The sequence below is a fragment of the Mizuhopecten yessoensis genome, unplaced genomic scaffold (assembly GCF_002113885.1).
Source record: "Mizuhopecten yessoensis strain PY_sf001 unplaced genomic scaffold, ASM211388v2 scaffold8393, whole genome shotgun sequence".
NCBI lineage: Eukaryota > Metazoa > Mollusca > Bivalvia > Pectinida > Pectinidae > Mizuhopecten > Mizuhopecten yessoensis.
The window spans coordinates 351,710-378,925 of record NW_018407525.1 but is presented as its reverse complement, the minus strand read 5'-3'; the positions used below and the strand labels follow the sequence as shown (position 1 = coordinate 378,925).

General features: G+C 35.5%; 1 protein-coding gene across 2 annotated transcripts in view; it reads left to right on the top strand.

The window, feature by feature from the left end:
* The window catches only part of LOC110455885 (transcription factor AP-2-epsilon-like), a 40,739-nt gene extending 15,814 nt beyond the window's left edge, over positions 1-24,925 (top strand). The window contains exons 1-7 of one of the 2 annotated variants that reach the window (XM_021506305.1): positions 11,461-11,928; positions 12,265-12,744; positions 17,536-17,599; positions 20,876-21,077; positions 22,126-22,244; positions 23,099-23,240; positions 23,444-24,925. In XM_021506305.1, coding sequence (XP_021361980.1) covers positions 11,749-11,928; positions 12,265-12,744; positions 17,536-17,599; positions 20,876-21,077; positions 22,126-22,244; positions 23,099-23,240; positions 23,444-23,744 — 1,488 coding nt within the window. In that variant the 5' untranslated portion in view covers positions 11,461-11,748 and the 3' untranslated portion in view covers positions 23,745-24,925. Of the gene's footprint in view, positions 1-11,460; positions 11,929-12,264; positions 12,745-17,535; positions 17,600-20,875; positions 21,078-22,125; positions 22,245-23,098; positions 23,241-23,443 lie in introns of those variants that run through there. The other variant, XM_021506306.1, reaches the window with a different exon arrangement.
* Positions 24,926-27,216: the final 2,291 nt, after the last annotated feature.

Below are 27,216 nucleotides of genomic sequence, written 5' to 3'. Positions count from 1 at the left end.
ATACAACGACGATATAAATAGCTGTAGTAATGTTAAAAATAGTATATAGATTTACATCAAATTTATATATATAATCAGATTTTTCCATCAGCAATCCTTCTTTAGTTCGTGTGGAATTCGAGTATTTACCATATCCTCAGTAATTAATCAATTAAGTATTAATTTACTATGTAACCAATTAACGTTTTAATGAGTAAGGCAGAAATGAGTATGATTAGGGTAAAACATATAATTGTATAAGCAAAAGATATTTTAATTAGTCGGCGATGACATGGTTTCAGATAAGGAAACCCCAGGGGAATACAGGACTTCTAGGTTCCAGGTCTGTTAACTTAACTAACAGTTTAGTTGATACCTATTACGTACAAATTGCCGTGGTAATACAAAATACCACATCGAAGCATTTTGTACGACACATTCCATTCACCAAGGAATTGCTACAGCTGAAAATGTAAATGTCATGCACTCATTAACTAGCTTGTATACGCTTCAATTTCATGGTTTAAAGTTGATTATAAAGAATTGTTGTTTTATTCTCATTGTCAAGTGATATATATATATATATATTTAAACCTATATGCGTGTGTTTGTGTTTGTGTCTTTATTTGAAATCTTTAAAACATCCGTTCGTTATATTTAAGTAAAATATATCAGCAGGCAATATGCACTTTAAAACACTTTCACAAATCACATTGTGACACAGACGTATTTAACCAGCGTCTCAATCATGGTAACCAAAGATAATCAACTTATATGCAAAAACTAGTCATAGCGCACATGTCGAGGATATTAATAGACCAATTAGAAGTACCTTTGACATAATTTACTTCGCGTGTATGTTAGATAGCATATACAAATAGCCTTAAATGGCTAATATTTATAATGTTTGTTCATAGCTTTGCCTAGATATTCATTTCGATTGTTCTGTCTTCGGCTAAATTCAATTTACGTAATGTCACACCACGAACAAACTCTAAATCAGTTCCCAGAAATCGGATGCAATTTATAAAGACAGGGTGTAGTTTTTTTTCTTGTATTTAGATACACGAGGAATAGTTTTACTGGGATTTAACTAGACGGTGAACAATCGGTAATGTCTGTATCATTAAGTCCTCAAAAGACATTTATTTGAGTCCATAAATCCACCACGGTCGATCCATCGTTTTACATTTTATACAAACGGGAAGATACTAATTTCAAAAACGCGACAATAGCCGGATTTTTGCGTGACGAAGCATTCAATACTCCTCATACTACATAGAATCCCCTTCCCCGCCCAATCTTTATCCGGATTCCGGTCGAGGTGTTAACAATTAGAGGGTAAGATTGTCAGTTCTTTTCAGAGCTTTTCACATCTTGTTACACGGCTCGACACACTCGGTAAATAGAACTCAGGGCAGCAGAAAAACGGTACAGGGGCTGGGTAGATGAAGCAAGAATATTGGACTTCATAGCCGTCTTATAAGAGTCTTATCACCGACAAAAATCTATATTGTACACGCTTTAGTACAGGTTTGGTTTACACACGGATCTGGTAAGCGTCCCCAGATATCCTGCCTCGAAGATATTATAAAAAAAATTATGCATGTTGATCCTTTTCGAAAAAGTGTTTAATGCCAACTCTTCATACAGGATAAATATAGCTTTATATTCAGGTATCCGTCGAGTAAGTAAGTCCAATCTTCCAGACAAATGGATCGTAATGACATAACAGTGTTCTGTTGTAATTATTACAAACTACAGTATTAAAAACGTTAATCATTTGGAAATTTACCAATACTGCACCGAATTATATTTTACATTTTAATTCGGGGAAAAACAAGATAACAATATATTCGAAATGATATCATGACACGTATCAATACCAGTTATGACATCACACATTTTCAGTAGATAGTACTCCGTATCCTTTTTCTCAAAAACCAGATTTAAAGATTTTATCATCCCTGTTTTTGTTCCTTTTGTTCTATATAACATCTTTGTTCCTGGTCTGACCTTTGCGGAAGCTTTCCTGACATTTTGCATTTCCTCTCTTCTGTGAAGATGACAAAATTGAATAAAACCATAACAACCATTTACAAAGAATTATTGCTTGGATTAACTATATTGTACAACTAAGATACAACTTGAACGCCATGTTACCGCTTATTATAATATACAACAGACACTTCTTGCAATCACATGAATTATTAGGCAAATATGTACGTTAGGCCTGCTGATTGGTTGAAATAATTTTCATAAATTTTGAACATATTTAATGAGTTCAATATTTATGTGTAGATGAGATTTCACTGCAAGATTAATCTATCTCCAAAGCGAGGATGATACGGAGGGTAGTTTTTTTCTCAATTCAGAAGTTTGACTTTTACTTCAGATTTAAAGGAATAACAGACAGAAGTTGACCTGTCAATGTGAGCTTGAGCTGGTAGATTTGTGGAAAAAAAGTGTTAAACTTGTAGCTTAGATATCGATGTGAACTTGAGGAGATGTATTTATGTTTAACAAGACCGACATCAATACTTGGATGTCAAACAGTAATTTAAGAACAGACCAGAAATATGATTGATATGTATTTGTCGCGAATGTTATATTATTTTAATCTTCGTTCAAGTTATCATATCTGCAGATGAACAAATAAAGTAAAACAAATAGCAAACGTAGCTATTATGTCATACCTAGAGAAAAATAATGGCCGATGCTAGCAATAATAATATACAAAATGGAGGTGGTCAGATGAAAGCCGGAATGGTGACAAGCACGAGCACCACCCAAGACCGAAACCGCGATGACAAACTTATAGTGTTTATAGCTTGTCTACCTGGTCAGCCATGCCCGTCTGTCACTTAAGCCCACATCTCTCTCTGATGTGACATCTCGCTCCCTTTTTTACGTGGATATTTTTGTTTACAAAAGATATAAACTCGAGAATAAACATTTGCTAGTCTTGTTAATAATACATAAAAAAACGTGCTGGTTTTATTTCTTAATGCAGTATTCTATTTTAAAAACAGAATTCATTCTTAAAAAGCAAATGTGTGAATATGATTTAATGACCTTTGCACTTCATCACTACTTAATCAGATAATTACTATGACACAAACAAGTATACAAACCAAGGGTTGATAGTGGAGGTTACATAGTGTCGATATGACGGCAGGACGAACCAGCTTGACAAATCATTGCGTCTGTTTTGCCATCGAGAGCAGTTTGTCACGGCGACATGATTCGACCACGGCTTCCACTGACGACCTAGCTGAGCGGCTGTTGTCGATTGTACAACACCTTTCTGATGACACTACTGGGAGGGTGCCCAATTCTCCAGTCAGAAGGTGACTGTAGCATTTGTCTTGATTGACGTCTCTATTTGGCACTGTGACGGTATCCATTAATTTCTTTAGCTGAAGCATTGGATATCCTGGGTCTGAATCTTACACAAGGACCTGCTTGTTCCCGATTTTGTCATCTTATTTCCTAATGATAATTAATAACTTTATATAATATCTTCGCATTGACGAGGATCAATCCCGACTTTGTTGCTTTGTGGATTTGATTTTATCATTGGGAACTACGATACATGCTTGCTTTTCTTTAGTTTATTTAAGATAGTATACATATGTGTGTGCTTCACTTCAAAGCCACAATTAAATTCCGTCTGTTTCATTTATGATAGTGTTGCTTTCAGATATATTGATATGACATTGCTCATTTCTAAGGCGTTCAGCAACAAGCGGTTTGTTTCCTTTAGTAATTGTTCCGATAAGTTGGGTATTTCTAGACGAAGCATTGTTGTGTTGGAAAACAGAAGTCCGATCATCTATCAATAATACATACGTGTATACGCATTTGATGTTTTATGAGAGCGTTTCGACTTCATCTAATTAAAGAAAGCATTGGGCACTTCTGTAGACCAAGCGTATTGCAGAGTTATCTTCTCTTGTGAGCAGGCATTGATTGATACGCCATTGGTTTGTGTGAGAAAATTACGTCGTTTTCTCAAAAATTGATGACGTTAATCTCACAAACACATGACGTAACAATCAATAACTGCTCACAAGAGCAGATAACTCTGCAATACGCAAAGACAGATACACAGCAATCTAAGGTTATGGCGACACTTGTTTATAATATACAGTCGTATTTGCGAACCATCAAACACAATTTTCGCTATCTACTTATGAATATTATTTATTTTCTTCGGAATGATTATCATGTGCTGTCACAACAATATTAGTATTCATATAGACAGCATGTAATACAACGATGTCGTCTTTCAGTAGTTAGGACAAGTTTACTGTGTTTTACAACGTGTGTTCCTCGAGTTCGCGGTAGACAGCATGCTAGGTGCCTGATTTATTTTAGGAAGCGCTTACGCTACCGGAAGACCTAGGTTGGCTTTCTGTCGCGTGTGGGGTTTTCATGCATGCCCTTTGTTTTGGTGTCTAATCCTATCGTTACGCTGCCGCTATGTTATTAATATATTTTCTTGTGGACTTTTGAGCTACGATTTTTTCAATCTACGTTGAGTCTCTTCAATACTTTACCGTCACATTAAACGTTTTGTACCTACGTTTCGGCTACCATTCTGTGTTGACTATTTTGGGGGGTGATTGAGAGGATTTATTGAGTAAATTGGATCTGTATTATAGCTGGTGTTATGCCGAAAAGTTCCGGTACCGTTTGATTGGAATTGCCTTGTGACTAAAACAGGCGTATTGACGCGTTTTCTGTCCAACAGATTTTTTTCTTCAAATGAGAATTCAAGGTCGTAGTGTGAGAAACATTTGCTTTTCAATTTCATTTCAACAAAACTCTTAAAAATTATCTTCACGTATAAAATATTTCAATATGAACGCAATTTCTGTATGACTTTCAATCAAATAATGTAATCCTATGGATTGATAAAGTGAAACACTAAATAACCCCTATAAATTGTTTATTTTGCTTTATACGACATTGTTTAAATGATGCGATTGAGGTCCTGTGTACATTCGTTCTAAAAATACATGAGTGGTCAAACTGGACACAAAGAAGGACGGACAGCAATGACGTATTGCCTACTGTTTAGGTGTATAGCCTCCCTTGCATTAGCTCTGTAAATGTCAAGTCTACAATAATGTACAATCTACAAGTCTATCCCAATATGGGATGTCTATGTGTTTTTGGTGTGTTTTGGGGTATTTTTTGGTTGTTTTTTTTTTTTTTTGGGGGGGGGGGGGGGGGTATATCATATTACTTGACAATTTCAAAAACTGCATAAAATGTTTATCAAAACACTTGTGGTACATGTATGCATGTGTGATGTGCGCGTGTGCATGTATATGTTTTGACATTCGTTTGTATGTTTGTGATTTGGTACATGTATAAAGGTGTGTATATGTGCATATTTTGGTATACCTGTGCGTTTCGCTTTAACAAGAACCCTTAGCGTTACACACTTTCACTTGTAAGCTACTAATGGAAATGATTTATCTCCGTTTAAGCTGATCAGTGATTTATTGGATGATAGCATCTTAAGTGTTCTTAAATTTACCTCATCAATATTTACATGTATGTCATGGAGAACGTTAGTTGTACTATGTGCGGGCATTTCCCAGTGCGCCATCGATTACAATAGTCTTGAAGGATTCCTTGTTTTTGGCAAATAAGAACACGTTTTTTCATCCACGGGCGCCATAGGTTTCATCACGTGTAATTATTTTAAGCATTAAGATGTGTCTCACATTTTTTTGTCTTATTAATCAGTGTGCATAGTCCGTGCAGAAGAAACGACTTTGTATTATACAGTATATTTATCTGTTGCACTCAATGAACCCGACTTTGTGCTGACTCTCTCGTTGCTGGGGGCGAATCATGATATTTACAGCTGTAAAAAACCCAGTAGTCCCATCTTTTTGAGAACTGGAGAAATGCTCATAGCTTTTCAGGGCGAATTGTCTACATCTTATATTTTCCTATATATGCTCGATTTCAGTTTCTTTTGACGTTTTCCTCGTTTTGGATTCAAATATATACTACATTATGTACTTTACATTGAGTCAGTTTAATATTGGAATTTTTCGTATTTCAAATGTAATGGTATTCCTCTGCATTGTTCATGTCACGGTAAGGTTTGAACACGTCACTGTGAGTGTTTCTATAATAATACCACTTAGACAGACCTATGTGGAATTAGTACGGTAAAAGTTAACTACCCATTATATCGTCCATAACATGTTTGAGCCAATAGTTCAAAACTGATAGATCGTCTAGATCCCAAGTACTGACCACTGTCCATACACACAGTTCATGGGAAACATTATATGTCGACTGTCCAGTGTAAAGTGACCACGACTCAATCCGTACCTGGTAGTATCACTCGCCACCCTCTTATCCTGTTACGTTAAGCCAATTTTCTTAGTATCATTACATTATAGCTTTTCACTCCTTTTAAATTCCACAGAGCACTGCGGTGGCCGGTTTGGTAGGTGGAGATGATTTTGGTTTAATGGAATACATTAATTTGTCCGAGGAGAATGTTTATTGTATTGAGAAGGTAGCGCCGGACAGTCTGGTCGTATGTAAAGCTCTATTGTTACGAAAAATACCAATCCACACTTCAAGTACATAACACTGCAAAAAACACAACACCTCTCCACTCAGTGCTGTCGATTTCTCTATACCCGGCTAAAGGATCCTTGTACTGACCACAAAACCATCAAAGGGCCAGAAAAACGGCCACAAATCGTCTTACCTCGCCTTTTATGATGTTTAATCTCAATTTTAAACACTCTAATCGCAGCAGGCAATTCTGTTCAAGTGTGTCCGGATTATATAACGTGCTTAAGTGGTCAAGGAGAATTCGCGACAAGTGTATAGCTATTATTTGCGCCGTGTACTGCAATGTTCCGGAGGAATTGTAACGATTCCGTGTCCGCGTGTTATAATGCCCTTTGATTTGGGCAAGAAATAGCTTCACGAGTGTGTTTGAATAACGTACTTATGTAGAGTTAATTAAAAGAAAAACATAACAGGTCGGTGGTCATAAAACTTTAAGGAAACATATGGTGGAGCAAGGTACACCGTATTTGTTTGTTTTTCAGGCCACCGTAGCGTACTTCTGCATGTCTCGCGGGCGTGTCTGGCATCAGCTGGACTTAGCTGACCGCTGTCCACTCAAACTGACAACTCAAAATAGGTTAACAATAGGAATTTACAAGATCCCGACAATGATCTGCTTACTATTGTTTTTCGATTATAATCGGTAAACTGCTTTTGTCTCTGGTGTTTACGAGGCTTTAGATGTTTCCGGTTAGGACCGATAGGGATCTCTCATTATTCTATTTATATTACTGTCAGGGTTATTTAATTACCGTTATACATTGATTATATGTTATCTGCTACTGCAATTGAAGTCGGCCCTATTATATGAGATTTATCTAAAACTTACCAATGTCAATCACGCTGGAACAGGAAAATCTCTTTATCTTCCTGTTACAAACATAGATCCTTTGCAATTTGGATGCATTTTGTTTAAAACATAGATAGAACATATCATTCGCATTTATGATAAAATCCAAAATGTAGTTCGACTAAATAGTACTTGTCAAACCAACAATTATTATGAGGAGAATTTAGAGCACTATAGATATAAGTATATAAAAAATTGAGAACATGTATAAAAAGCTGCTAACGACGTTTGTTATTGTTTTGTTTGATTTTTATTCTCATTTGTATCCGCTAGAGTTAAAAGTAAGGTTATACTACTCTTTCAATGGGTAATGACATTTTCTTTATCATTTATACACTGTGATTTGTTATAAACCATGATACAGTTTATACACTATAATTCTACATCGTCATTCTTTATCACGTATATTTTGTAATAATTTATCATCTTTATATTTTGTTTTGTTTTTTTCTATTCTCTGGGGTAACTGAACCTGACTTAAATTTAATTTTAATATGAAATGTAATATTTTAAGAAGGTTTTACAATTACGTTGTTGGTTCCCGAAGTTGAAAATACTTAACTGGTATCAAGCATGTGAGCATGATTCCTCATGTCTTCATTATAAAAAGCGATTATTAACTCGGGAAATAAAAATACTAATTCAAACACATTCTATGGAATATATCTTATTTTTCAAATGCACAAATGTGCTTTTATTTTATAAGAATTGTCATGACGAGGATACACTAATAAATATTTAACACATTTTTTAGCAAATATACAGTACACCCGTTGTAATCTTTATGAGATATACGTTTATAAATTCCTTAAAACTACTTTAACTTTGAAAATTATGTTTGAACATGAAATAACCATGGTGTGTTACTTACATATTTATTCAACCAAGGTTTTTACTATGTCGATAGAAAAAAATGTACTTGCACCTGCTCAGAATTATATAAACTGATCGATAGATGACATTTGCATATCAGCTGTTTATAGCCAGTTGCGGCCGTTGAAAGCCTTATTTACCCTCACGTCGAACGTAATTCCAGAATTCATATTTCGACTCTCAATCGAATATGCACCTGACTACATGAATAATGCATATATTTGCCTGAAATTGATTGCATTCATCAGTTTTCAGAAAAAAACGTGAGGCGATATACTCACACACAGCGAAATTGATGAAAGGGTATATATTGCTACATGAAAAACGGATACACCTTACTGTTTAGATAGTGCTATGTCGGCAGATTTTTTTTACATTTTATACCACATAGGGGCACACAATGTTCAATATTGAAATGTAAGGGCAGACAAGGTTACATATCGATATAGGACATACTTGTTTGCATATCAAAATATAGGGCACGCTAAGTTACATATCGATGCCTTTGTTATCCGCCATGTATATATGAATGTCTGAGAAATATAAAAATCTGAAATTTGAAAAATTACATATTGATATATAGGACACACAAAGTAACATATCGATATATAGGGCACACTTAGTTTCGTATCGATAAAGGGCACATTAATTTAAATATCGATACACTAAGTAACATATTGATATATAGGACATACAATGTTACATATCGATATATAGGACACACAATGTTACATATCGATTTATATGACACACAAAGTAACATATCGATATATAGGGCACACATAGTTACGTATCAATATATAGAACACACAATGTTACGTATCGATAAAGGGCACATTAATTTACATATCGATACATCAAATTTTACATATCGATATATAGGACACACAATGTTACATATCGATTTATATGACACACAAAGTAACTTATCGATATATAGGGCACACATAGTTACGTATCAATATATAGGACACACAATGTTACGTATCGATAAAGGGCACATTAATTTACATATCGATACATCAAATTACATATCGAGGTAGAACACACATAATCGAAAGGTGATATACGTAATTATATACATCGAAATTAACCAGTAGAAAGTATCTAACTGAAATAACATACATAATGCAATGCCATTCAACGTTATACAGATAATGTATACTTACAGTTTCATTGCTGGAGTATCTGTATGTTTGGATATATGTTGTTTGTCGTGTTAGTGAGAACGTTTTCTAATCAATAACAGGTAGACCGAGAAATGCACGGGTTCCAATATTCACCGTGGCTGGTCACACTATCCAATTCATAATTCATCACATTTCCCTCTACTATCATACAGTTGCTTGCTTTGGTCATTGTCCAACAATGATTGGTGATTGACAAAATGTCTCGCCCTGTTTCACGATAAAAAGATTAATAATATCAACTGATTAATTAAAAAATGATGTGTGATGCTTAGAAAACATTATTTGCGGATGTATCAGTAATTTTTGACAACGAGAGTATTTATTTGTGTAATTAAAACAATAAACTGGTTTGACTTCGTGTTTTTAAATATTTTAATTTGCCACTTAACGCACCTACTGTGTAAGCAATTAGATATTTTAATTAGTCGGAGGAGTCCCGGGGGTGATAAGGGTGTCCCAAGGATAATTAAGGTGCTCAATTTCCTCGGTCATCCCTCTCACGCTTGGGTGGAGTTGACACCCAGGGACGGAGAGAGCTACTCTGAGGGTCGGGGTACTCAGCCCCACCCCCGAGCTGCATCGTAGCCTATATATACACCCAGCGTGATATCGATCAGTACATTCAGTCTGTTCTAACTGACCAGTCGAGACATATTGAAATCTACACTTGTATCTTACGATATAACCCAGTCCATTTAAGACCTATATTGATGAAACATCGATTCCTTTGACATCAGAGAAACCCTGAAGAATTTACCAAAGCACACATAACTTATATGATCTGATATCAATAGCTTGCAAGTAGCCCCTCAGCTATTTAGGTCTTTGAAAATAACCATATTTAATATTGAAATATGGAGGCTCCTATAGTTATGTATGACGTCACAGGAACAACCGATGATTTTCAGGTAAATTGATTTGTATATTGGTCATATATGTAGAGTCGTATAATGATATTTTAATATGTTTATGAAATATCGTGAAATGTGAGTAAACATATATTTAGGTAGAATCAGATTTTTCTTGAATCCCACGAGGCTAACTCACAGTTATGACTACTTGTTAATTCGATTCCGTGAGTGTTGTAATAGAACCTCTATCAAGAACCCGTCAATTGAATAATGAGATTATTTTTCATGTCGATCCTTTCTTTCTCATATTATTTTTTTACTCAAAAATAGTCTTTTGTTTTGACGTTGAACCAAGTTGTCGCCAGTTGTTCGTCTAAGAAATAAACTTAAGATCCTATTAACTAATTGACAAAAAGGCACAGGCACTCAATTTCATCTTGGCTTAATGACGTAACAAGAAAGACCGGTCTTATCTCGTATAGTGTTGTCTTAGTGTTAAAAACCTTCTGTTGAAATCGATTACCACACCGCTCCGTCGCTTTGAAGACAAAGAAACGTGTTTTTATTGACTTACTGTATTTACTACCTATTATTCTTACAAACAGGATATACTCACGGGATCGTCTGTTTTACCTATATGTGAACGTAATGTTATGGCACTGAGTATCCTTCCTAATTTCATCATGTTTTTCGGGCATATTTGTTTTTCTACAAGTCTGATACCAATGGAAATTGATTTACATTTTACAAGTAAAAAAATGATTATAAAGTAAAAAAATAAATATTTTAAGATGATTTACCTTTCAGTTAAAAAAAACATTTTTTCTATCCATTTATTTACCATTGTTTAGAATAAAATACCGCTATTCTACCTATTTAGATAACTAACATAAAAGTCTGTAGGTGAGCATTTTTCTCTATTGTTCGTCCACTTGATCGGCAAGCTAGCGTAAAGAGGGCGGAGCCTAATCCGTGTACAACGTTGAACCAATCATCCATGTAAGATGATAATCCAATCAAAGGCGTCTGTTCAGTTTAAGTCCCGCCCACACGTGCCTTCCATGCAGTAGCAATGAACCATGGGCCGTCCCACTGGTATAAGCAGTCATTTAGCTCGCGGTTTATTTAGAAATCGTGCCTCTGGGCGAGATGAACGCTAGTGTCTTGTCTGAAGTACACACAACGATCGTTCTTGAGACTTATACAAGGATTTAGGGGATAGCAGTTTCTCTTATAGAATTTCTCAGAAATATTGTCTTCAAATTTTGTATGTGGTAATATCTCATCGTGTTAAATTATGCTACATGGAGGAATTCTGTAGTGTTGTGACAAGCGTACTCGGAGTGCTACCCGTGGGGTGGCGTTTGTGAGGGTGTGACCCCCCGGTATGGCACAAGTCAGCCCCGTGGGACATAATCATATTGGGGCTACAGCTGAGGAGGTAGGGGGACAACAAAAAGGCGTGGTGAACGGCACAGCGAGTCTTACGGACTTGGATCACAATTCACAGTACTACAAACCTCAAGTTACAACTATGCCTTCGGCTTTCGGTATCATAGACTCTGAGGTGATTATACAGTAGTTACCTGTAGGCTGAATCGCGTACCACCTCGAGGAAATAATACCTTTTTTATTGACATTCCAGATTTGTTTACATGTTCAGTTATTGAATTATTTTGTACACCTTTTGGGTTTTTTCTAGTTAGTTCATATTCCTGGTCGTTGGAATAAGACACTAAGTTCCGTTTGAATTTAATAGTTCTAGGGGAAATTCGTCTCCATATGGTTGACTTACTCCATCCCGGATCCATTGTTTACTATGTATAAATCATGATTACAATTAACTTGGTATACGTAATATCTGTATATAACTAATACTTTATTATTATTTTTTTAATTTCAGGACCGCCGAGATGTGGTCAGCAGCCAGGGTTTGGGCCAATTGGTCACTTCAAGTGCAGGGTCATTTCCTCCGGCCCCAAGACTTTCCCACACACCTACATCCGATTTCCAGCCTCCGTACTTCCCCCCTCCCTACAATCTGCCATCCCAGCAGAGTATGGAATTCCATCACCCTCATTTTAATACGGACTCTTACTCCCATCTGGGAAGTTTCCATCAAGGAACGGTCACTCAACAGCATTACCACCAGCTTCACACTCCCGACTCCCGGAACGTTCTCCGACCCCGGGAAGATGGACTACACAACATGCACCACGGGCTCCCGGCCCCCCATGATCCCCGAAGGACGGACTACAGTGGAATGAGGCGTCCGGATATTTTAGTTCCCGGCGGACATCATCTTGGTTTTGATCAGGACCCAACCATTTTAAATATACACGCAGGAAATGGTTTACAAGTTTTAGACGAAGGTATTCACCAGGTATGTTATTTTTTTGTATTTCATTTAATTAGAATATGTATAAATTATTTCTTCTTATTGTCGCCGACTGTAATATCGGCCGAGTTGATTTGGGACATTTACATATCCCTTTTCTTTTTACTATTAAGACGTCACACATGTCTTGTTCTGTCTCAATAATATCGGATTATTTCAACACCTCCAATGATTAGGACAGTCACACGAGTATTAACTAAAGCAAACGTAGGCCACCAAAGGTCCCTTTCAAGCATTTCTCAACAAATTGTCGGTTACCAAAGCCATATATTTCCTCGATGTCTATCATTAAATTCGCATAGAGTCGGTCTCAAGTTACAATATTCTACCTCAGAAAATTCCACCTCGTTTAGTCTCGTAGAAATTATTATGAAATATCGTTAGAATTTCCAAGCTAATTGGCGAGTTACAACTCCACAAAGAATGAAGTGAGAATTGAAGGTGATAAGATGCTCTCTTCTTTAATTGAATGTCGACTTTGAGGTAATTTTAAATGACATTAGAACCAGATTTCTACCAGTGATCGACATGAGGAAGAAGAGGCCATTTTATTAACTACATTCATGTGTTAATTTTATCGCAATAATTCACAGACATCGCCAACAATTACAACCAAAATTAATTTAGAAAATAAATGAACAGAGAAAGAAATGTTTAAGACGACATTGATAATACGATTGTTTAAATTAACATCAATGAGAATATACCACTTCAAATTATCCCATAACTCTTTAATTTTGTCGGAAAACATTGTATGGGATTTCAAAAATTTATTTCCTTTTTTTTGTTTACTATTTAAAGGTCAATTTAATTTTTATTTCTTTGTAACAACAATAGTACAGTTTATCTTTCGTTATAAAGTCCCAAACACTCAACACCACTGCCTATACATACACTTAACTCTGAAACATACTAGCTAAGAAATTAACTTCAATTATACTTACAACAGAAAAATGAAACGGATTATTTTTTAGACTGAAAAATAATTCTCTTAAATTTTACATACCTTTGTGGTATTTTGTACAGTTATTTTAATATAACATTCCATTAAAATTACTAGAACATTTAAATATAGCCCTACACCTAACTTTGATATTAAAACATGCGTTGGGGACCGGTAGACTTGTAAATGGATGTAGTTTACACCTGTACTGAACCGTACCCAAACCCTATTATCATCTGGAGTACAAATTGTCGACTAAAATGACCAGAAAAGTGTGACTCAAAACTGGTGCGCCTGTCTAGAACTCCGGGGTGGCGCCGAATCACTCTGTCTATCACGAGAATCTTATTTCCGTGTTTAGCTACAGAAATGACTTAATTCAGCCCGACAGTTTCTTTTGTATTATTTTTAATGTAATTTTCATTCAGGTCTTTACTTTGTAACATTCCATAAATCTCGCTGACAGCAAAAACACGCTCACAACAAAATAAACTTCATATGAAGATGTTCATTTGATATTTGTCAGAATTTATGAAACAAACAATACTGGAAGAACTACAAAGGGTTGTTCTACCTGACCGAAGCATATCGCACAAAACTGTTCCTCGCACATATGACATTTCAACAAAGGGCCCTACCAAAATAGTAATCATCCATGTGTGACTAAAAGCAAACGTGATATGGTCTGTTCACTTCTTTTTTTTTCGGATGATAAATTAATATCCAGACAGCTTCATCAGTTGATAAATGAGAAATCGTTCTGGTGTTTTTCTGGCAATTTTAAAAATGTTATTTATTACATTTTTAGTAGGATATGGATACCATGAACTTGTGGTAATATTTGTTTTCTACAATTTCAATATAAGATTAAGTTCCATTAGAACAGGTTTAATTAAGTAAAATATCTTTCCGGTGTTTATTTAAATACTAATCTTTATTTAGACAAGATTCAGTTGTTTAGACGGTACCCATTGGAGACTTAAATTATATAAGACACTGTGGAGCAAGTCCATTCCCTATTACTCCGTATTTATCCTAAAATCTGAGTATTCCACTTCAGTTATAAAGTATAATGGCACACCTCCAGTATCAACCTCATCCGCTAGATCAATGTTGGTTTTTAATTAAATCTCTATGTAAACAAGCCGACGTGAATTCTTCCATTCAAATATAATGCATGATAGGTTAACAACACAGTCCTACGCGAGGGGAGGGGCAGGTTTTGTCACCTCCGCGCCCAGCTCGACCCAAAACCGGTCGAAATGTAGGGGTCATTTATCAAACTGGACAATGCAGGTCGGACACAAGTGACGTAAGTGGTCATTCCGGTTCCTCGTACATACCTAGTCATCAGATGACCATTTCACGTCAACCTTACAAATAAGTGTTTACATTTGACAGGCACCTCAACAGAACTGGGTTCCTTGAGAAATTGTGAAGCTGTGGAATAAAAATTATCAGTTCACTGTCACATTTACAAAGGTGTCATGGTTTTTAAAACTCCTCAATCATATCACAAGATACTTTGGCAAAACGATACTTATATTTACAGAGAGAGTAGGAAAGGATTTAGTACAAAACGGTGTCCGGTGTTTGGTTCTGTTATATAGTATTTCCCACTGGTATCAAACTGTAACGCATCATTTGGGATCTGAAATCATTTTATGATTAAATTCGTGTCCTGTTAGGAAAATTGATACCGAATTTAATAAGGTAATTTCTATGGTAGGAATTTTATTTTAAATAATTTAGGATGATATATGTTCTCCAATTTGAACCAACAAACCAGCTGTGTCATAACATTAACATCTTTCTTAGATCTACAGTGGATTTTTTTTTGTTATAGATACAAAATATTTAATATGTATGGCTCCTTACTCATTATATTATACAAAAATGAAATGCATGTATTTCCTTATTAGAACCTGTTAGTATCAGATTTTGTTATTATGGTATAACCTTGTACAATACACCAAACATTGAGAAGGAAAAAAATATAGGGATATTTTATTGATTTTAAAAGGAAACTGACAGAGAGAAATGTTGAAATTAACACTGATTATTTCTCAGATTTTACCCAGTAGTCCAGGGTAGTGCATTTTGATTTTTACAAACACAAAACAGCTAGAATTTCAGATCTATAACTGTTTTACTGTTATATTGCTAGTAGGTGCGGAATCGATCACATTCCCACATGTCATATAGTCATAAAAAAGCCTAGTGTGAAAATACTAGGATAGAATCAAAACGAAGGCAATATGCCGGTATAGCAATTTACAGTATGTCTCCAGATAATTATCTGACAATAATTCTCAAATGATCATGCTCACGATCTCAGGAGAAAATACCACCAGTGTTTTTTTGGCTTTGTATATAGTAGGACTGGAGTGTATTTTTTTTATTATATGATAATTTCTACATTTCCATAAAATTCTATTTTTTCATATATGTATAAAAGGGCCGTAACTGTCGAGGCGGTATCAATAGGAATGTATCAAATTTTATATTCTCAAATTTCTCAAATATATACCCGGGAAAAGAAATGATTTAATTAAATAAATATTTGAAATGATTCAGATGAATTTTTAAGATATATGTGAACAGGTTTATAGTGCTGTGACACCTGAATGCCTTGTGTGTTATGGGGCGTTTCATTTTTGTATATTTCTTTATAGCTGTGTTTATTGTAACACTGACTATAAAGCAGAAGCTGCCCCAGGGCTATATAATACTACTACTACAGAAAGAACCGTTATTGCACAGAACTGGTTTTTTCCCCTGACGTCTCTTTAGATTTAGATAGAGAACAAATATTAAAAGAAAAAAACTAAATAATACATGATGATAATTCGCGATTATCTACTGATAACTGATTTTAAAAAAGATACACTTTGTCAAAAATTGATGGCTTAGATAACCACGGTTTGTTATTGAAAAAGCTCTGAATATAAACAGAATTTAAATGAATTCCTACAACTAGCGCTGATATCACAACGAATATTTAAGGGTACTTTTTGAAGAATTGTGAAAACGAAAGTGTTTCTTTTTTTCCTATATTTACTTGGTTATGGTAAATCTAATTCTAAATATAAAACCGTGGTGGAGACGTGATTTAATTCTAGAGCTTTTCAGTACTGACATTTAATGTCCTGGCTATTTTAATAGAGGGTTGTAAGTTAGCTCTACCTACAGAGGTGAGGATAGGGACTCCGCGATCGCTTATTTCCGCTCCAAATCACAGGCCACATCCATGACAGAGAGGTGATAAAGTATAGATGTATACATGTACACGCTAACTCACAGACAAAGGGGCTCATCTCCATCCCCAAGACAAAGGCGTTAATACACAAACGATTGACCTCAATTTAGCTGTATAAAATTCTAGGTTATTTTGAGAATCTGACGTTGAAAAAGAATTGCACACATAATTACAGTTTACATATACATTTTTACCTACAATACAGGGTTAGACAAAAACTCCCATTTGGTGGAAATAGAAGCTTTTAACATTTTTGTACTATTCGTGTATAGATTAGAATTTCCAGTTTTCTGTTGAGCTCTACAGCAGGTGCCCGTTTGGACCTACTGTATACCTGTTGTGATTGATGGCATGTCGTCAGCTCGTGACGTACGCGACAGATGAATGCGAATCCTCAATCATCGAAAAACTCCTAGTCAACCGCGTTGCCATGGCAACTTTCTCTTAAAAGATTTACTTTTTTGACATTTCCGCACGAAAATTTCATTTTAAGCCGAATCAATTAGATAATGTATGATGTGCCATAAGATGGGGATGAAAATGCACCAGAATTGATTTTGGTTTTATTTTGCAGGCTGGCTTGGAAGATACGACCAGCTTCATCTCAGGGGAACATAACCACAGTGTGATCCGTAAAGGTAAGTCCGCCATTCGATTCCAGCTCTTATTTTCAACCTTCCGTCAACTTCATTCCGACCAAATGACGTCACCTGCCGATAAAATGTCAAACGTGAAACTATTTCTGAGTTTTCACTAATAAGATAATTTCATGTACATGTAATTTTATTTATTGCGAGTTTTCCTTTTCTTGACGAAACGTCAGTTTTATTTGAAAACGTAATACTTCTAGGAACAAAAAAGGTCTCAAAAGAAAAACTCGTAAAAAATCGATTAGTTCGAATTGAAATACCTTTCCGGTATAACATTTTAGGCAAACAATTAAAAGCAATATTGAACCTCTTAAATAATTTTGATGTTTTTTCCCGATATAACTTCGATGAAATACATTTTAGAATTGTTTAGATAGGGTAGCATATTGAACGTGAGGTTGTGACTCCTACGTGAACAAGCAGGTGCCGTTTACTGTGTTACTTCTATTACTGGGATTGAGACATTTTAGCGATAGTTTCATGGCCCTTGCTCCTCGTTACACATAGGTGGGTTTGATATTATAATAAAACTATAAAGGTTGTTGGCGTCAGTTAGCGTGGTAATTGAAAGACCATACTTGTTTGTAACTAAAAGGCTTCCCTCACCATGACACATTTGGAATGCTTTATAATGCAGACTTTTTCATATTTTTTTCCCCAATCTTCCGATACCGAATAGAGCTTTTGTGATATGAAAAATTGTAAAAGATTTCTGATAAAGATTTCAAGTGTTTTCGCACTCATTATAAGGTTAGAGAGGGGGAACCTTTTTACGGAGAGTTGTAGAAATTAATCACTGCTCTGATTGCATAAACAATTCTTTCGATTTGTTGTCTGCATCCTCAGCAACATATGCCTACCCCTATAAAATTAAAGTGCTTCTTTTTTTAGTAATTTTTCGTTAACAAAGAAAAAATGGTAATGTGTAAGAGCAATCAATTTTAATGTTAAATAATGCCAGTACTACAATATACATGTACTTCCCATATCCCTCCAGTAGCTAATGTTAAGTGTCCCGGTAAGCTATATTTACGGAAGTAAAATGTCTGATACCCCCGGGCTTGTCAGTGTGTAACGTTACATTTCTGGTTAGGTATAATTTCTTACCTTGACACTGTAGGTTATAACTACGTAAACACGATCATGTCTAGCTACACCTATACAGGCCCCTGGGGCAGCTTTACTCTCGCCGACAGAGGTGAATTCGTGCGCCTCTGTGAAGACCGTGAAAGAGAAATTTAAGATTCTTCCCACAATAACTCTCCTTGTTGTGGGTTTCATTCCTCAGTGTTTGACGGTAATATGGGTGGCAAATGTCCCGAGATTGTCCATTGTCAGAGCGAAACACAAGAGGGCATTTTTCTACATTCAGGCGGCATCATCAAACCGCGTATAAACCGTAATTGTCTTCCTAATATCTCCCTTCGTGAGCTGACAGGGTTCACATACCCTATTACCACCCTAGTATTAAGATATTGACATCAATTTTGTGTTTACAAATAGCTTATATTGAAGATTGTAGTGTGAAATCACATACGTCACTTCCGCAGGTCCCATCATGGCTGCCTTCCTTCCGCTGACCCAAAACTTCAATTCTAACTATTTCCATATAAATAAAGAGTTCGTTACTCTCCTTTTGTCTTTATATCTTGATTACTCCATGTGGTTGTAACTTGACATCATAATTTTCTACAAGAACCACACACAGTGCACGTGTTTCAGATCCCTCGAGTCAAGCTCTTCAGAAAATTAAAGATACATTATTTACGTACGAAGTAATATAGACCATAGATTAGGAACTACCAATAAGACATCATTAACAATCAGCTGGTCGACATGCAACGTGCATCCACTCTAGTCCCTACCATTTACGTGCAATGAAGTGTCCTATGAAATAGTCATAGAAGTCGACAATTGTAATGAGCACACTGTTGATAGAGCGTGTATCATATCCTTACAAACGACAACGGCTTTTATTGAATTTGAATACACTCCTTTTGAAATGCTCATTCTGTAGGCGATTTGTAACCTTGCTGTTCAAACATAGCCTCTCAACTCTCCCCAGGTGTTTAGATAGCTTCAAAGGGACTGTGATACTGAAGTGTTTGCACATAGAGTTTTAGTTAACATCAAACCACCCATGTTAGAACTGAATCAATTCTCGAATATGTGCTTTTTGTACATTTCTATCACCATAATCAAATGGGGTGTCATAGCTACCAAAACAAATATGGCGTCTTACAACAGAATAACTTCCGTTTATGGCGGCAATTAAATTACCCTAGATATGTCTCGCATCTTCTGGAATATTGCAGAGACGATCGATTGCAATATTTGAGGAAAGGATTCTAAGTTCTAATATTCTAATCGTCGACCAATTACAAGCCTAACTTAGGTGGAAGTAAACATTGGTGGTTTTACTTAATGAAATTTCTGAGGATGTCATTGTTTGCCCAATCTTGAATGCAATAGGATAGCAGTTAATTTCATGAGGCACGATCGCTTGGAACCCAATCAGTTTCCCTGCCTTGTCCTCTCCAACGGCAACTGATGCTGAATCTGATACAACACGCTAGTCAATCTACCTCGTTTTTTCAATTCTTCAAGTATTGATTATTAAGTAAACGAGACCTAAGGTCTTACATTCTTTATTTTAATGTCTTTTTTCTTCTCTTTCATATACATTTTTTACTCATTTGAATATCTCGAACATAGGCGATCTTTTACGAGTATTTTGGTTTAACAAGTCTCGTTGCTGACTGGGGATGCGTGCCTCATAATTAGCTAATCTGTATCATTACCAAGCCGAGGAGAGAAGCGAGAGGAAAATTGAATTAATTCTGTTCGGGTGAATATTTCTAAGATCGTAGCTAATGAGAAGAAATTACTCACAGATTATGTGTCTGCGGCCTTCTCTCACAATTTATGAAATTGAAGTAAAAGGCCTATTCCCTATCCCTAGCCTGACAGATTTCTGGGCTATCAGACCGCCATGGAAACAATAATGTACCAATTTCAAGCGCCTCACACACCGAGTGGAAGACGAGAATTGATAATCTTCTGTGAAGCAATTCTCACTTCCACCACTCAAGTCGAGCTTAACCATCTAGTGCACTAAACAGATTTTATCATGACGTGGAAAACCGTGACATTTTCGTAAAATCTAGTGTTGAGTCGAACATGGAATACTTTGTTTTATTGCTTATACAACTTAACTGGCATTTTCGTGATAATGATTATTGTATTTTGTTTTGGTATTTTTAGGTATCCGACAAAAGAATGAAAACAACAAAGACCTTGTGATCTCCGGTGTTTCGTCGCCTAGTGACGTCTTCTGTTCTGTCCCGGGTCGTCTTTCTCTGCTTAGTTCCACATCAAAGTACAAGGTCACAGTAGCTGAAGTCCAAAGACGGTTGTCTCCCCCTGAATGTCTCAATGCATCGCTGTTGGGAGGTGTTCTACGCAGGTTTGTAGATTTTTATGACATGCATGTATATTTGGTATTTACGGGATAGTTATGGGATTATCAAGTTTCCTCAACCTGTTCTTAACATATTTGGAGACGATATTGTCTTGTTTAGATGGGGCGTTTGTCTGTACACCGGATAGTGGACCCCCTAGGATACGTTCGTCCAGCCATCTGATATATCTTTAGAACCGCTGTACAATTTGACTTCATTAAAATAAGGTCACGTGATGCTTGAAACTGCGAACATTGTCATTAGTGTTTGGCGGTACTATTGTGAGCTTCTGTGGAAGAGCTAAGCGACAATGATCCGCTCACCATGGTGCCCTTTACAAACAGTTCCTCAGAATCACGGCCGGTGTTTAGTAGGACATAACCCCAGCTAGTTGAAGAAACATCCGGCACGTCTTTAACATACAACAGCTGACACGGGTGGATCTTTAAGTAAAGGTGATTTTAGAGGCTACATTTGTGTGAACCAAAGCGACAAGTCAGCAAGATAAATCCTACATAGGGAGCGACAGTAGCATGAAGTAGAAAGTTCTATGTATTTGACAGTAGGTAGAATGGAATAGACCGGATTAAGGGTATTAGGCGTTAAGATAAATATCCGTGGCATAAGAGCCCTAGAGTGTGATAATACCTGTACCAGGCGTTACCGTCAAGAGCAGATAATCCAACAACAACACGTTAAACAATACATGGATTATCTTTCCCTGGTGAAACAACAGAGCGGTTAATCCGTTAACATTTCGTAACGTGGAAGCTTCATTCGTTTTAAAGTTCACGAATCAAGGAGATCGGTTATGAAATGTTACCTGTGTGTATTTGAAATATTAACTGCGTGTATTTGACCGAAGTATTAGTATGTGTAATTATGCAATCGAGTGTATTCAGGATAATTTCAAGTACGGCATTTATGTATGTAGATTATACCGTTAATAACGTCCAATCTTCTCTAATTCTTGCCAAGTCAGTTGTCAACACAAAACCGGCTGTATGTCGTTACGTTTACATTTCAATAAAAAAAAAATATTGTTTGTTTCAGGGCCAAGTCCAAAAATGGCGGACGGTCACTCCGTGACAAACTGGACAAGATTGGTCTGAGTCTGCCGGCCGGACGCAGGAAGGCAGCCAACGTGACCCTGCTGACGTCGCTTGTCGAAGGTAGGTTTTAATTGAAATATATTTATTTCAAGAATGTATAAGCGCTCAAATAAGTCAGACGTATATCACGGTTAAATATATTTACTGAGAATAAAAACTGTAACTTTTTCAATTTTCTGCCGTTTCAAAAATCAGATAAGATTTACAACGTCTCACATGAGCGAGTTACAGGTTTTAAACTTAGCATCGAGGTAAGGAAGTACATGAGTAGTTGACAGAGTAGCAATGTGGGCTTGTGGTTTTATACATGTACCTCTTACCTATGACGCGCACAGTGCATAGCATTCACCACAACACCGGTCTCTTCTAAGCGAGCACTTTCGTTCAGTCATCTTGATCAATTTAATTGCACTACATGTTTTCAGTTACACATTCAAACGATTTGATTGGCAAATTTCTAATAACATCACCAAAAAAAACCTTCAGAATATTAAGGTATATTGAAAGTGATTCACCCCGTTTGAAAATCAAGCCGTTGTTTTGTATCCTCATCATTGATCACCGGTCGACTGAGCTTTCTTGGCGACGACACGGATGATAAATGGGGATAGTGAAATCCTCCATGCGTGACCAAGGGTCCTGGAAATACACGCTAACTTAATGAGTCTTAAACCTAACACGCATCAGGGAATACATATTCTGTGTTAGCAGATACCACAACTTACCACTGACTGTCCGATTCAGCAAACATAAAATCAAAAACAATAAATAATGTTGATAGAAAGGATTTGATTACGAGAAACATTGAGATATATCAATATTCATTTTGAATCGGTTTCAACGCCTTACTTGTATGTTATTGCTTAATATTATATAATTTGATGTATCCTAATACATTTCAATGTATGTTACAGGTGAATCCGTGAGGTTAGCTCGTGACTATGGCTACCTGTGTGAGACTGAATTTCCATCGAGACAATGCGCGGAATACAACTGTCGTACATACACAGATCCTGCCGACCAGATGACCAGAAAAAACATGATTTTAGCCACAAAGTAAGTAGACTTGTACTTTTCCCGTTCTTCCAGCCACACCTATCACGAGGTTTCGATAGAATAATCTGTATACTTAAATATATCATATTATATTAATAATAAATAATATGTAATATTTATACATTTTCAATAATTAAATATTTATTTCTCACTTCCAAATATTATTTAACAAAAAATATCTATTTTTATCCTTTATTTTACAGACAAATTCTCAAGGAGTTCATGGATCTACTGAATCAGGACCGATCTCCGCTAGGAAACACCCGACCACAGATGATCCTGGAACCGGGGATACAGCGCCATCTTACTCACTTCAGCCTCATCACCCATGGATTTGGATCGCCAGCTGTCGTTGCCTCACTCACTGCAGTTCAAAATTATCTGAACGAGATGCTGAAAATTTTAGACAAAAATTACTCAACATCTCAAAATGCTCAGGTACCAAGTGGACAATTAGACAATGGAAAGACAAAACAGGAAAAGGATGAAAACAGAAGAGAGTAGTTATTATATTCCATGAACAAAAATTGGAGAAAAACATACGTGAACTTCCGGTTCAATGTCAAAGAAGTGCTTGAACATAGCATTAATTCGTCATGCTTAAATAACGCAAACTGTGTTTTGATCGATAACCAATTCGGTGCTTCTGAATGGACCATTATTGATAAAACCGTGACGTCATTAAATTATTTCACAATGGGATACAATATTATATATACAGGAAATCCATGTGTCTTTCCACAACGGACAAAGGATGGAATATGACGTAATATATATGAACAATTATCATGAAAGACTAATCATGACTATGTGAAATGCCACACAAACGACAGTGCAATGATTACGATAGTGTATGTGGTAGAACCCATCTTGCGTTGGGGCCTTGGACGTTTCCGTTGCACGTGACCTGGGGGCACAGAAGATTGTAAGTGCCTATTGCGTTGCGTTTGTCCTGCCCTTTTGTGTTTTAAAGAAATGTCTCTTTATCCAAGTCAGTTATTCATGTCAAATAATTTTCCTTCGTCAACATTTCAACCTACACGATTCTAAAAAAAATAAACTGATGATTTGATTTGGTATAGTGGTTTATTCTGGACTATTATCGCTATTCCTATTCGATAAAAGTATGCATGCGCATGAATACAAAGTTCTCTGGCTGAACACTTTTATTGAGAATGGGTGTCATTTTTTTATAGTTAACGATGACAACGTAGGTCGCTCAAAGTTGATTTTGTTTGGAACTTTACTTCAGCATTCCGGATTTCCCTCACCGTAAACGGGTCGACATATTACATTCATTGTATCACCATTTTGTTGTATATTGAAATATTTTGAAAATTATTATTATTATGTGATTATAATTTAAATCTCTAGTCCAAGTTCATGTTTGTGTCGCATTTATTTTAATTTTCAGCAAGCTGCAAGGCGAGAGTGTACATTTTAATTTAAGTATATATGTGAGAATTTTTCGAGTCTCTTGTTTTATTTTGAGATGTGTATGTCTTGAAGGAGTTTCTAGGGACATTCCTGTAACATGTACAAATTTTGTCTGTGACGATATCTTTTATCCTCTTACCAAAAGTTTTATGTAAGAGAGATGGACAAAGAATCAAATATATTCATGTCCATTTCGTCACTCAATGAAATGGATGATATGCGAATCCTAATAAAGTTTAGAAATTTCACTTCTTTGTATGTGGTTATTTGTTTTGCTGAAGGTGAAAAGGGAAAACTAAGCGATACGAAAATAAAGTGTTGCATTGTCAGAAAATAAAATTCTCAAGGATGGTGATCAAATATTATTTTAGGTGGCATTTAATTTTCTGTTTCCTAGGATTTTTTTTATCTGGCAATATGAGAACCTTTCTTTTCGTTTCTTTATTTGATATAAAAGAGGCAGTTTTCCTTATTTTTCTTTATCTTCAAGGTAACTCTTATTACTAATGCTCTATGGAAAATTTATAGTTCAACTATATTTTGTTGGATTTTTGTCAAAATTATTTTGAGTCATTATCCAAAAACCTACGTTTCCAACATTGTGGAAGTTGAGGGTTTTAACATGAATTTACGTTATCCAGAGTATTACAAAAATAGACATGCTTCAAAAATCATAAAAACACTATCACCAGAGCAGGTAGGACCAGCAGTTTATTTTCTCAAAAAAGTACATCTTTATCAATATCCTAAACTTGGCCCTTTCACAAACGCATTTAGAAGCGGGCGCATACTAAAATAACTTATAACGTTAAATTGAAATTGACGCTGTTTGTATTGTCGATTTTAATGCCCATAAGTTACCATCTAGCGACATAGAAATTTTATGACAAAATTGATTTACTGATGCCTAAATAATCAATATTCGTCATCATGATATCCCCTAACGAACGAAGTAGAAAGCCTGGTTAGGATTTAACATTATGAGTTGACTGATCAATGTCGTTGAGCAATCTGATGTGAGGTATCTTTATATTTTGTATATCTGATTTATATACTTCCTGCCGGTGACGTGCTCAACTGTTTGACAGATTTACACTATGGAACATGTATACATATTACAAAAAAAAATAAAAAAATTCAGGATATATTTTTGAACAGATAAAAACAATTAAAAGTAATAATAATTAGAAGTGTTAACACCAATGATACTAATTGGAACTGTTGACAGGAATTATTGTAAATGTAATTAGAAGTTTTCAGAGTAGATGTAATTAGACTTATTAATAATGCTAATAAAAAGTTTTAGAGGATGATGCTAATTACAAGTGTTACAGTAATAATGCTTTTTATATGATAAGCATTTTTTACAGTAAATGTTGTTAAATTTAATTAGAAACGTTTACAGGAATATTGCAAATTAATACGGGTTTCAGGAATAATAATACTATTACGTGTTTACAGGAAAACCTCTAATTTAAAATGTTTACAATAATTGTGCAAATAAGAAGTGTTATTTATATGTTAACATGATTTATGCTTAACGTAAATAGCATTGTTTACGGGGAAATGCCAATTAAAATATTAACAACAATGACTAGAATTATTCTTATTAAGGTGTTTACAGCAGTAATGTTAACCGGAAGTGTTTTGTTTGTTGGTTTTAACTGTTGTCCCAATTCCTCTTGTATCTAAGTGCTGAATAATAAAATATTCTGATATAAGTGTTTATAGGAATAATATTAATTAAATAATTTTACAGGGATAATGATAATAAAGATTAAACTTGTTTACAGGAAAATTATTGTTTAAAGTAACGCTAATAAACTGTTTATATTTTGCAGCAAATAAAAAAGAAGTTCTCTTTGTATTAATACATCTTTTTTCATGTGCAAAGTTAAAAATCGGGGGACGCGTTTCTAAACATGTGAGAATTAACCTGATCTATCCTTGTAAACATTAGGTAGACCTCACGACCGACACTCTCCCTAGATTGTATAAACAGAAGTTCACTGAATATAAATGACCTGTTTGAATTACAAATGTACCAGATGGCCAGGATTTACTTGGACTGCTCTGGCGCTCTACATAACAGATAGTTACAGAATTAAAAGGAAGATAAAACATCAATACTTCGTTCGAATTAAAAATGAACACGACAACGTAACGGGGTCACGTCCATCTGAGGTAGAAATACTTGCACGCCTTGAAGAAGACCTAGGTGCGTGAAGACAGACAGGAAAAAACGATTTCTTAAGTGTTCAAATATTTATGACCGAGTCGTTTATTAAACTACTTTTTTCAGGGAAAATTAAATTATAACTTAAATTGCGAGAAGACACAGGGACTCTTTCATAAAAAAAGATACAAGTGCCTTCTTTGAAAATTGCTCCAAGCGTATATGTTTTGTTCAGTATTATAAATCCATCACATGGATTTGGTTTATTTTTGTGTATAAGATATTCATGATAATGAGAAATGTATTTTTCTCCCACATCGCTGTAAAAGTAAAGGTAATAATAATAAATGATTCGAAATCAGG